This window comes from Scyliorhinus torazame, chromosome 2, assembly GCF_047496885.1.
Source record: "Scyliorhinus torazame isolate Kashiwa2021f chromosome 2, sScyTor2.1, whole genome shotgun sequence".
NCBI classification, from domain to species: domain Eukaryota; kingdom Metazoa; phylum Chordata; class Chondrichthyes; order Carcharhiniformes; family Scyliorhinidae; genus Scyliorhinus; species Scyliorhinus torazame.
In genome coordinates, this window is record NC_092708.1 from 152,902,222 (window position 1) to 152,915,536 (window position 13,315).

At 49.6% G+C, this 13,315-nt stretch overlaps 1 protein-coding gene across 5 annotated transcripts in view; it reads left to right on the forward strand.

The window, feature by feature from the left end:
• myo1b (myosin IB) overlaps positions 1 to 11,970 on the forward strand; it is a 436,008-nt gene extending 424,038 nt beyond the window's left edge. For all 5 annotated transcript variants that reach the window (XM_072478525.1, XM_072478546.1, XM_072478553.1 and 2 more), the window contains 2 exons: positions 1,157 to 1,284; positions 10,560 to 11,970. In XM_072478525.1, the coding sequence (XP_072334626.1) occupies positions 1,157 to 1,284; positions 10,560 to 10,683 (252 nt within the window). In that variant the 3' untranslated portion in view covers positions 10,684 to 11,970. The remainder of the gene's footprint in view (positions 1 to 1,156; positions 1,285 to 10,559) is intronic.
• Positions 11,971 to 13,315: the final 1,345 nt, after the last annotated feature.

Here is a 13,315-nt window from a genome sequence, read left to right on the forward strand (position 1 = left end):
TCCATGCACCAGCCATTGTGCCAATCCTTTCTGAGGAAGGAAAATAAGGCTCATGTGTTAAATGGCCTGAACCCCTCACTATGCCGGTCACTAAGCATCTCGTTTCAAGCCAGACAACCTTTTTTCCTCAATCCCCCGCACCATGTCACATTCATGTTAAAATGGGGGCTTGTAATGTTGGGGGTCCCATATTGGTTTCTTTTTTTTAAATTTAGAGTACCCAAATAATTTTTTCCAATTAAGGGGCAAAATTAAGGGGCAAATTAGCGTGGCCAATCCACCTACCCTGCACATCTTTGGGTTGTGGGGGCAAAACCCACACAAACACGAGGAGAATGTGCAAACTCCACACGGACAGTGACCCAGACCAGGATTGAACCTGGGACCTCGGCGCCGTGAGGCAGCAATGCTAACCACTGTGCCACTGTGCTGTCCCCATATTGGTTTCTTATGGTTTGCATTGAGATCTGGTTATATGTGAGCTCCTTCTAGTGACAAAAAAACATATTGCACTACTAAAATTGCTACTTTTCCACAGGAAGGACCTACTTCATATTAATGTTTTATTATAACGAGGGTTTTTGAGTAAGGTGAAGGTGATAAACGGGGCACTTTTCCATTTTTGGTATTTAATGTATTCCCAGGTCACTTGACTGTTTCACCTACATATTTTAATTCTAGCGTGAGAAGATCACCCACCTCACTGCAACACTTTGACTTCTCCAGCCCCTAAATACCAGTCTGTGCCAAATTATAAATGATTTCTGCTAAGAATCTGAAGCCACTGCTCGTTTCATCTAAGGAGGGCCCTTGCAAGCAGGAGAGCAACAAGGCTTTCATGCTAAATTTGGGTGGATTTGAGCTGAAATCTCAGGGTTGAAATTTACTAGTAGTTTAATTTAGTAGGCCCGTGTCTGGAATTCAGGCCCAGTTAATGTTGAATTACTTACATCAAGTCCCGAAAGACGTGCTTCTTGGGTGAATTGGATATTCTGAATTCTCCCTCAGTGTAACTAAACAGGCGCCGGAGTGTGGCGACTCGGGGCTTTTTACAGTAACTTCATTGCAGTCTTAATGTAAGCCGATTTGTGACAATAAAGATTATTATTATGAGCCACAGGCAACAACACTAATACCACCATTCTTTTTATCGCAGGGTTCCGCAGCTGCTGCTAAGGGCGATTTCCTGTTCACCAGTGATCGCTTAATTGAGATTATTACCAAGCTTTATCGCACAATATTCTTCAAAACCAACCAGAAGATAAATGTTGTGATAGACAATGAGTAAGTTCTGACATTTTTGTTTAAGAAGAAGGGAAAAATGAAAATAGTGAATCTGTTTAAAATGCTCAACATGTGCAAAGATGGCTGAGGATATGCGGGTGGAAGGGTAACCCTTAAGGTGTGGTTCTTTGCCAGAATGTGCATTCAGGTCTTGACACCACTCCTCAGGAAGCAGAGTCTCGATCTCTCTGTTCAGCAGCATCCATTCCCTCCATTTCATAGCTTTCCTGGCCTGCATTTCCATTTCAACCTTTAGCTTATCTGGTGTTTTGACAAAATACCTTTTCCCTGCCCTTCAGAAAACAAAGGTCATAAGCTTCAACCTGTTTTGATACAAGTTTCCCTCCACATTCTTCTCCCATTCAGTTTTGTTGTAACCTGCGCAGATCCTACTGAGTTGGGACACTTGGTTACCTCATGAATCAGGGGGAACATGAGCTCCCCCGATAAGAAGCGGGGCAATCGTTAACCTTTTATGTTGTATAAATAGAGCTGGCCAGTTAGGTACCAGCTAGAGAGAAGACCAGCAGCGAAGTACTGGTGCTGTGTTCAGAAAGTTACGTTTTGTTTGACTCACAAAGTTGTGTTGGACTCTTTGTGGCCCTCACAAAAAGTTTACTCTGACCCCGTCCTGTCTTCCAACCTCACCCTTTTCTGTGTTTTCACCATTGCCTCTGACCTTACCCTCTCTGCCCTTGAACAATCCTCAGCAAAGAACTCAATTCCATTGCCTTATCCATAGACCCCCCCCCCAACCACCACCACCATGTATTTCAGGCCCGGTACGACACCTTCTGTTGATTCGGGTGGGGAGGGGGGGTCTTCTCCCAATACAGTGGACTCTTTCTCCACTATACAGAATGTTTTCCACCTGGACTCATCTTACAACCTTTAAATGTTTTCATTGAGAACTGCTGATACACATCAGCCATCTCAATTTTTCCGCTCCCCTATCTCATTCTATCTAATCCGTCCATCTCTGAACATGCAGCACTCTGTTGTCTCTGGTCCAACCCTAATATTATCATTGAACCTTCTGACAAAGGTGGCACTACTGTTGTTTGGTAAAACAATCTCGACCTAGTAAAGGCTGAAATATCTCTCTCTGATACTTCCCTCTGCCTCCGCTTGGATCAAACTCTTACCACTGAACATCAAGTCAGCCTGTCACTGACTTTGTCTGCTGTAGACATTTTCTTTCAAGACCTTCAACCTCATAGTCACTGAACCCAGAACAGCCTGCTTCTGCCTCCTTCCCAAGATCCACTAATAGGACTGCCCTGATGGACCCATCTGAACCCCTTTGTTGATTTCTACTGACATCCTTGAGTCTTCTGGTGCCCTCCATCACTTTAGCAGTTTCCTGGTTCTAACCATCTCCTTTCCATCATGGGTGTCCAATCTCTCTCAGTTCGCATCTTCCACCCGGACAGTCTGAGTTCTGTGTTTCTTCCTTGAATGGAGAGCCAGCCAGTCCCCATCTACCACTATCTGGCTGAACTTGTTTATTGGGCAACTGCTTCTTTAACTCCACTCACTTCCTCCAAAGAAAAGGTGGTGTTATGGGTCTGCACTGACTCCCACAGCTACCTTGAGTACACATTGTCACATCCTGCTTCTTGTAAGGACTCCATTCCATTCTCTTAGATGGTCCATCTCTGTTCTGGTTGTTTTGGTGAATCCAACCTTCCATACCAGTGCTTGCAACATGTCTTTCTTTTTCTTCAACTGAGAGTTATCCCCCACCATGTTTGACGGTGCCCCTTGACCATGCCTATTCTGCTCATTGCGGCTCTCGTACCTTCCCCTCCCTTGCAGAACCCTTATTCTCACCTTCCACCCCACCAGACTCTGCGGTTGACAGATCATTTCCGCCACAACTAGTATCATGCCACCAGCAAACACTTCGTGCCATGCCCTCCTCTTTCAGCAATCCAAAGGAAACATTCCAGCAGTCTGCTCCACTCATCATCCCCTCACATTCCTAAGGCACCTGCCCGTGCAAGCGCAGATGCAATACTTGCCCTTTCACCTCCTCTCTCCACACCTTCCAAGGCCCCAGATAATTTTTCCAGGTGAAACAACAATTTGCTTGCATTTCATTCAGTTTGATGTACCGTATTTGCTGCTCGCAAAACAGTCGCCGTCATTGGAGAAAGCAAACGCAGATTGGGTTATTGTTTTGCAGAACACCGATGTTCAACCTGTAAGTGTAACCCCGAGTTTCTAGTCCACCAGCTGTTTTTTATTTTTCATTTCACTACCACTGTGACCCATTTGTCCTTGGCCTCTAACGCTGTCCCAATGAAGCTGGACACATGCTCGAGTGCCAGCACCTCATCTTTCGATTAGTCACTTTACAGTCTTCTGGATTCACAATTTCAGATAACAACCTGTCAACGAGTTTTTTTTGTGTCTCTCTTTGTGGTTTTGAATTTGGAGTATAGGAGCAGGTGTGGGCTATTCAGCCCCTTGAGGCTGCTTTGCCATTTAACTTAGAACATGGTTGATCTTCTACCTCAACGCCATCGCCTTGCGCTCCCCCCGTTTCTCTGAATGTCATTGATATCTGGAAACCTATTGACTTCTGCTTCGAACATACACAATGACTGAGCTTATACAGCTCTCCCAGATAGAGAATTCCAAAGATTCTTAAACTGAAGACATTCCCATCATCTTTCCCCTCCTCTTTAAGACAGTCGATGTTGGTGAATGTACCTTACCCACTTACATGTCCTCTGGACACTTTTTATTTTGTTTCCTTACTTGATCCATTGCCATCTCCTCTTGCCTCACACCATCATCCCTTTTGTCGTTTAATCTCTCTGCTTGCTACTTTATGACAGACATTCCCTTTTGTTCTTGCACACCACCGAGCCTGGCTCGAACCTGATGACCCTCCATCCCGAGTTGAACCCCGGGGCCCAAGGGCACTGAGCAGGAGGAGGGGGCACGGGGTGCCAACCTGGACCTGTCCCACAGAGTGGGGATGGTGGCCACCAGCTCCCCCGGGTTCTACCTCTCTGATGAGGCCGCATCTCAAGGTCAGCACACGAGATAGGGCGGCACGTCTGGGCATGTGTCATCGACAAGTGTGCTGGGGCCCCCCGGCCCCAGACGATACCTGCCAGGATCATCGAAGGTAAGGTAAGCAGCTGGCTGCCTCCATCTCGGATGTGCATCCTGGGGAGACACCGAGCAGTAGAGCCAGGAAGGATAAGCACGTTGAGGATCATTGAGGGCACCAGGGGAGGAGGGAGAGGTTGGCGGGGCTAGGTAGGGGGTGGTGGGCAGTGTGGGGCAGCACAAACAGGAGTGGGGAATTGTATGATACCTGTGACACATTAAAAACCATTGATCACAACCAGTATGCAGTCCCTGTCACTTTCTACCACTATGCAAGCCGACCTCCGAACCCTTGGCCCATCTCTCCAGCCATCTCCCCCCCCCCCCCCGTAGCACTCACCCAGTCTTCGGCCGTGGACATATGACCGGAGCTGTGTCCCATCCCCTGGGTGTTCCGAGGTTTGCTGCAGAGTGGTGTTGCCTCCCACAGTGTTCAAGCTCAGTGTCCATGTATAAAGGTGTGATTGGGATGCTAGGCAATGATTCCCGCCCACAGGAATCTACTTGGGTTGTGTGACATGCCAATTCCCTATTATCAATAGCTTTCAGCCGCACGGCCAGAGGCCTCACCAGTCGGTGGGGTTATGGGTGGTCGGTGGGGCAGACAGGCAGAGGCTAGGGTTGTCCCCTTAATGGGTAAATATGATCCAGGGGTTGGCATGCTGGTGCCGCACACGGTTCCCCCCCTTCCCCTTTCCCCTTCCCATGGTGGTCCACCCCTGCAGAGGGTACCCCACCCACTGCCAAGCACTGGGGCAGCAAGCCCAGCACCCCCGGGCTCTTTGCCTGTGAGCAAAGATGGCTAATCCCCTCCTCGGCTCACTGCTGAAGCCCTTCCGCTAGGTTCACGTTTTTCAAAAGGAGTGCGAATCGGTGCCACTTGCTGGGGAGGCCACTGAATGACAGGAGGCCGTTGAATATGGGGTGGCTCTCGTTAATTGTATGGAAATGGGGCTTAAGTGGTGATAGTTGGTTTCTCGCCACACTACGGTGAGATTTGATTTTGCCATGGGAGCGAGCCGGTTGCTTCGCCAACTGTTTGGCACCCGGCGCAGTTCTCATTTTCAGCCTCTCTTGTTAATCACCGGCCTTGTTTCGCTCAAGCGAGAGCGCAATGAGACATGAGACGTGCGCCCTTGGTGTTTTTCCAGTTCTGACAATTCACAGACTTCAAACGTTAACTCTGTTTCTTTGTCCATGGACGCTGCCTGGCCCGCTGAGTATTTCAAGCATTTTCTGTTTTTGAATATATTGGCCTTCGAGAGGGCTCAGGCCAAATTCACCAGAATGACACCAGCGCTAGAATGGTTATATTATCAGGGCATAAAAGAGGCTTGTATTACTTTGATTGTAGAAGGTTAAGGGATAATCTAATTAAGATTTTAATGATGATTGAAGGATTTGATAGTATAAGTCGAGAAACAGTTTCCTCTGATAGTTTTTTCATAGATCATAGAATGGTGAGTCCAGAACAGCGACGATATATTGGATGTTAAGGGCACTTTTTTTGCAACAGGGGCATCTGGAATTCTCTTCAGTCAAGGAGTTGTTGAAGCTGGGTTAATTGAAGATGTCAAAACTGAGATTGGTTTATATTTATTAAGATTATGGGCATTACGAGTTACAGAATCAGTGCGGATAAATGGAGTTAAGAGACAAATTAGCCATTATCTAACTGAATGATGGTATAGATTTGTGGGACTGAATGGTTTACACTTGTTCATGTGTTCCTAACTGAAGGATCATATCCTGCATGTTAGTCCATCATTCCCCTTTAAGTAAGTGAGCTCTGAATGCTTAAAAGTAAAAATGCCCATGGTCAGTGGTTTAAATTGAGGCTACTGGTAGTAGTTCTTTGACTTTCCATCTGCTGGTAAAATAAAAGTTCCTACTGCAATGTCTATCTTTTCCCCCTCTATTTTTGAAGCTGTTTGTATTTAAAACAAACAAACAAACAATTATTACATTACTAGGAATTAACAACTTGGGCAAAGAATTAAAATCTAACTCATGACAAAGTGTCTGGGCTGCTGTGAGTAGCGTGGGGGATGTAAAACTGTGAATACATAACCCAGAGGGGCATTTATGTTCTGGCAATGGTGTGCAGGACACAATTGCCACAGGATATCAAGCCCTCTTGATGAATATAATAGTTTAATGTTTCCAATGTCACCCACAAGTTTGGTTGGTTGTGAGAAAGGTGTTTTCATAGAATTTTTCATAGAATTTACAGTGCAGAAGGAGGCCATTCGGCCATCGAGTCTGCACCAGCTCTTGGAAAAAGCACCCTACCCAAGCCCACACCTCCACCCTATGCCTGTGACCCAGTAACCCCACCCAACACTCAGGGCAATCTTTGGACACGAAGGGCAATTTGGCTTTACCAATCCACCTAACCTGCACATCTTTGGACTGTGGGAGGAAACCGGAGCACCCGGAGGAAACCCACGCACACATGGGGAGAACATGCAGACTCCCCACAGACAGTGAACCAAGCCAAGAATCGAACCTGGGATCCTGGAGCTGTGAAGCCATTGTGCTAACCACCATGCTACCATGCTGCTGGTCCCCGTGCTGGACCATGTTTTGTGTCCATTGACAAAATTAACAGTAAATCCAGCACCATTCACTGTTACTTAGCTGTTGGTAAGTTGGGGTTTCTGACCAGGGCACAATTAAGAGGTGGGGGGGGGGGGTGGGGAGAGTTTAGTTACCCTTTTTATTTAAAGATTTAAAGAGAAAAATGTATAATTAAATTAATTTGAATGCAAGCTGGAATGAGATGAGTGGGAAAGTCATTAGGAATGGTTTAGTGGCTATCCGGGGAATAGGATGAATGCACTTACATTTTTTCACAACCAGGTTTATAGCCTCATATGAACATTTACAGCTATTTATTTCCAATTCGCACAAGAATGCCACTTGGGTGGCTGATGGGTATCTGATGCGGCGCGGGGTGTCTGATGAGGCGTGGGGTGTCTGATGAGGCGTGGGGTGTCTGATGGGTTGCGGGGTGTGGGGTGTCTGATGGGGCGCGGGGTGTCTGATGGGGCCCGGGGTGTGGGGTGTCTGATGGGGCGTGGGGTGTCTGATGGGGCGTGGGGTATCTGATGAGACATGGGGTGTCTGATGGGGTGTGGGGTGTCTGATGGGGTGCGGGGTGTCTGATGGGGCGTGGGGTGTGGGGTGTCTGGTGGGATGTGGGGTGTCTGATGAGGTGTGGGGTGTCTGATGGGGTGCGGGATGTCTGATGTGGCGCGGGGTGTCTGATGGGGCACGGGGTGTGGGGTGTCTGATGGGGTGTGGGGTGTCTGATGGGGCGTGGGGTGTCTGATGGGGCGTGGGGTGTCTGATGGGGCGCGGGGTGTCTGATGGGGCGCGGGGTGTCAGATGGGGCGTGGGGTGTCTGATGGGGTGTGGGGTGTCTGCTGAGGTGTGGGGTGTCTGCTGAGGTGTGGGGTGTCTGATGGGGTGTGGGGTGTCTGATGGGGCGTGGGGTGTCTGATGGGGCGCGGGGTGTCAGATGGGGCGTGGGGTGTCTGATGGGGTGTGGGGTGTCTGCTGAGGTGTGGGGTGTCTGATGGCGCACGGGGTGTCTGATGAGACGTGGGATGTCTGATGGGGCGCGGGGTGTCTGATGGGGCACGGGGTGCGGGGTGTCTGATGGGGTGTGGGCTGTCTGATGGGCTGTTGGCTGTCTGATGGGGTGTGGGCTGTCTGATGGGGCGTGGGGCGTCTGATGGGGCGTGGGGTGTCTGATGGGGCGCGGGGTGTCTGATGGGGTGCGGGGTGTCTGATGGGGTGTGGGGTGTCTGATGGGGCGTGGGGTGTCTGATGGGGCGTGGGGTGTCTGATGGGGCGTGGGGTGTGGGGTGTCTGATGGGGTGTGGGGTGTCTGATGAGACATGGGGTGTCTGATGGGGCGTGGGGTGTCTGATGGGGTGCGGGGTGTCTGATGGGGCGTGGGGTGTGGGGTGTCTGATGGGGTGTGGGGTGTCTGATGAGGTGTGGGGTGTCTGATGAGGTGTGGGGTGTCTGATGGGGTGCGGGATGTCTGATGGGGCACGGGGTGTGGGGTGTCTGATGGGGTGTGGGGTGTCTGATGGGGTGTGGGGTGTCTGATGAGGTGTGGGGTGTCTGATGGGGTGCGGGATGTCTGATGGGGCACGGGGTGTGGGGTGTCTGATGGGGTGTGGGGTGTCTGATGGGGCGTGGGGTGTCTGATGGGGCGTGGGGTGTCTGATGGGGCGTGGGGTGTCTGATGGGGCGTGGGGTGTCTGATGGGGCGCGGGGTGTCTGATGGGGCACGGGGTGGGGGGTGTCTGATGGGGTGTGGGCTGTCTGATGGGGCGTGGGGTGTCTGATGGGGCTCGGGGTGTCTGATGGGGCGCGGGGTGTCTGATGGGGCGCGGGGTGTCTGATGGGGCTTGGGGTGTCTAATGGGGCTTGGGGTGTCTAATGGGGCTTGGGGTGTCTGATGGGGCTTGGGGTGTCTGATGGGGCGTGGGGTGTCTGATGGGGCGTGGGGTGTCTGATAGGGCGCGGGTGTCTGATAGGGCGCGGGTGTCTGATGGGGCGCGGGATGTCTGATAGGGCGTGGTGTGTCTGATGGGGCATGTGGTGTCTGATGGGAGGCGGGGTGTCTGATGGGGCGAGGGTTGTCTGATGGGGCGAGGGTTGTCTGATGGGGCGCGGGGTGTCTGATGGGACGCGGGGTGTCTGATGGGACGCGGGGTGTCTGATGGGAGGCGGGGTGTCTGATGGGAGGCGGGGTGTCTGATGGGAGGCGGGGTGTCTGATGGGAGGCGGGGTGTCTGATGGGGCGAGGGGTGTCTGATGGGGCGAGGGGTGTCTGATGGGGCGCGGGGTGTCTGATGGGGCGCGGGGTGTCTGGTGGGTAGCGGGGTGTCTGGTGGGTAGCGGGGTGTCTGGTGGGTAGCGGGGTGCCTGGTGGGTAGCGGGGTGTCTGGTGGGGCGAGGGGTGTCTGGTGGGGCGCGGTGTGTCTTGATGGGGCGCGCGGTGTCTGGTGGGGCGCGGGGTGTCTGATGCGCCGCAGGGCGCGGGGTGTCTGATGGGGTGTGGGGTGTCTGATGTGGCACGGGGTGTCTGATGGGGCACGGGGTGTCTGATGGGGCGCGCGATGTCTGATGGGTAGCGGGGTGTCTGATGGGGCGTGGGGTGCCTGGTGGGGTGCGGGGTGTCTGAAGGGGCGCAGGGTGTCTGATGGGGCGTGGGGTGTCTGATGGGGCGCGGGGTGTCTGAAGGGGCGTGGGGGTGTCTGGTGGGGTGAGGAGTGTCTGATGGGGCGCGGGGTGTCTGATGGGGCGCGGGGGTGTCTGGTGGGGCGCGGGGGTGTCTGGTGGGGCGCGGGGTGTCTGGTGGGGCGCGGGGTGTCTGGTGGGGCGCGGGGTGTCTGATGGGGCGCGGGGTGTCTGATGGGGCACGGGGTGTCTGATGGGGCGCGGGGTGTCTGATGGGGCGCGGGGGGTCTGATGGGGCGCGGGGTGTCTGATGGGGCGCGGGGTGTCTGGTGGGGCGCGGGGTGTCTGGTGGGGCGCGGGGGTGTCTGGTGGGGCGCGGGGTGTCTGGTGGGGCGCGGGGTGTCTGATGGGGCGCTGGGTGTCTGATGGGGCGCGGGGTGTCTGGTGGGGCGCGGGGTGTCTGATGGGCGCGGGGTACACCGTGCCGCCCCTCAGAATTAAATCTTTATAAGGTTGGTGGATATATGATCTAGATAAAGTTCAAATGTCACCGACAGCAGTACACAGACCAGCATAGTGAATGTGGACCGATGATTTCATTGTAATATTGGCTTTGTTAATGCAAGATGAGGCATTGGGGTTTTCACTGTCAGTTTCCAAACAAATGGGGATGTGCTGGAATTGCTTAATTGCAGCCACGCTCTTGGGAATTTATAATTATTATATCCAGGATGATTGGAATGCAATCACATTTTAAAAGAGAACCATGAGAGGGAGGCTATGCTCTCTGTGCAAAGAGCATACAATACATGTGATAAAATGTGTGTATTGGATCCTAACTACTCGTCCTGTGTTAGGATTTTGAATTAATGGACCTGGTATTCCGTACGAACCTGTCAGCTCAAGTTTTCATTGGGCAGTAATAAATGTTTGCTTTTTTTTTTTAGGTTTCTGGTTCAATTCAATCAGGATAAAGTTTGTGTGAAGTTTATCCAAGGAGCGCAGAAAAATGGCAATCTCCCTACATGCAAGAGGAAAAATAATCGTCTGCTGGAAGTCACAGTTCCTTAATCGCTGCAAAATTGTCATCAATTGTGGGACAATTTCTAACTGCACATATGGTTATATATTCTTTCTGTTAAGTTTCTTCTCCTGAAGCTGTGACTGGCCATTGGCAGTTGTGTAATGTAATGGTGATGTCAATTTGTTTTCTAATTCTAAGATTGGTTCACAAATGGTTGGGGAAAAAAGACCACAATGAGTTCCTTTCACAAATTTCAGGGTGGTAGATCCCACCATTTAGCGTATCTGCTGTCCGATATGGCAGGCCAGGAAGATCCCAGATTCAATCATTCAGCTGGCTCGTCTCAGCTTGGGCCAGCAGTAGGACACTACAGTTGGACACATGGGATGGCTGATGAACTCTTGCCGCCAAAGGTCACTAAGCAAATAGCCACTTAGATGAGGCGCCACAGGTTTGAGTTCTAAACATGTGGGACTACCTAGCCATGAGTCAGCACCTTCAGGAGGAAGTTTGGGGGAGGGGTGGTTATTGGAGAAATCTCGGGGCGGGCAAGGATTATAGGACTTTTAAATGTGAAACTAATCTGGGGGGGGGGGGGGGGATTTTTAAGCAAATTCATGAACTTAGACCTAAGATGGATGCCTCAGTGTGTGGAGCACTGTAGTCCTAGCTTTCTGCAAGACAGACGCTAAATCTAAATGGGATAAGGAAACTGATTTTAAAACCAAATTGAGCGATGTGAGATGCTGCGGGTGATTATATTAATACGTTGTAACTTTACATACTAAAAGCTGTCCCTTGGTTATGGGGATCAACCTTTCGGAGATTGGACTATTGCTGAACTGTGTACAGGAATACTGCTTGTTTTGAAACAAAATTAATGCTTTGTATGTAATATACAACAAAAAAACAGGTTTTAAAGCATTTTGTAAAGGCTATTTATGTTGAATTTCTAGGAGCGTTCCTACGTGCAGACAGCCTTTGTTGAAAGCTGTAATGCAGCTGACAGGCCAATGTAACTCTTGCTAAATCACTTAGTTTATAGAATTTACACTACACACCTCTTTACAAAAAACAGTAACAGAATGAATTGCAGTTCAATGGGTTTTCACTAAGAAATGTTTGAGGTAATGAGATGTAAATAGATTGAAGTTTGTTTTGTGATCATAGTCTGATGTTTCATTGTGTTGTAATTCTGTAATGTTATAATCGTATTTTTGTATTTAATACCTCTTTCAAGCTCATCATGTCTAGAGAATTTGTGTATCAGACAGCAGTCAAAACCAGAGTTAATAGAACTGATTTCTTAATCTTTTATAAATCTGTCAGATTCATTTGTCTGTGGTGTTTTCTGTTACATGTAGTTAAGTGTGAGTACCAAAAACCACTGAATGTGCATAGGTTCAGTGAGTGGCCTGATCACAATGTCCTCGAGTAGTTAAATGAAGAGTGACTTGTGATTTAGTATTTATTGAATTTGCTTGGTGAATAATCCCACATATACTTTTAAAATTCATTTATGGGATGTTGGCATCGCTGGTTAGGCCAGCATTTATTGCCCTTGAGAAGGTGGTGGTGATTTGCCTTCTTGAACCGCTGCAGTCCCTGAGATGCAGGTACATCCATTATGCTGTTAGGGAGGGAGTTCCAGGATTTGGCTCCAGCCACAGGTGATATATTTTCAAATCAGGGTGGTGAGTGACTTGGAGGGGAACCTCCAGGTGATGGGGTTCCCAGGTATCTGCTACTCTTGTCCTTCTAGATGGTAGTGGTCGTGGGTTTGGAAGGTGCTGCCTATGGAATCGTGGTGAGTTCCTGCCGTGCATCTTGTGGATGGTACACACGGCTGCCACTGTTCGTTGGTGGTGGAGGGACCCAATGTTTTTTATAAGGTACTATCATTTAACAAAGGGGCTGTTTAGCACAGGGCTAAATCGCTGGCTTTGAAAGCAGACCAAGGCAGGCCAGCAGCACGGTTCAATTCCCGTACCAGCCTCCCCGAACAGGCGCCGGAATGTGGTGACTAGGGGCTTTTTACAGTAACTTCATTTGAAGCCTACTTGTGACAATAAGCGATTTTCATTTCATTTCATTTCAAAGGGGTTGAGAGCTCTATCTCTGATTGTCTTGCGCTAAGTTGCAATCACTGCAAATAATCTTTCAATCATTGCTAATGTATTACTGTCCTTAGATGAAATTTTTTAGTGTGGAATGTGCATGTCCCACAAAACCCAAGGCCATGAGTGTTCTAGTTTCCATTATGCCTTCCAAAGTTCAGCTACTAATTGCTATTTCTGTAACTAAATTCTTCTCTTGGTTGACTATTGTAAAAATACTTCAGCCAATCCTTTGGGATTTGCGTAGAAATATTGTGGTATCCTTACATGGAGTGACTATGTAGCACTACCTAATGTGTCTTTTTGAGGAGCAGTTTTAATCCAGGAATCAGGAAAACACACTTGCACTCTCATCACATGTTATTATAAAGGACATAGTCAACCTCATAGTGGACATCCCTTTCTGGCAGAGTCCCACATATGAAGTTGTTGATGAATAAGTTTGATACATTGTACAGGATTTTGACTTACAGGACATTAAGATGGTTGACATAACAAAGCTTTCCGATGTGGATCCTGTCGCCTGTCATTGAAGTGAGATTTCAGATGTGCCTGTGAGCTA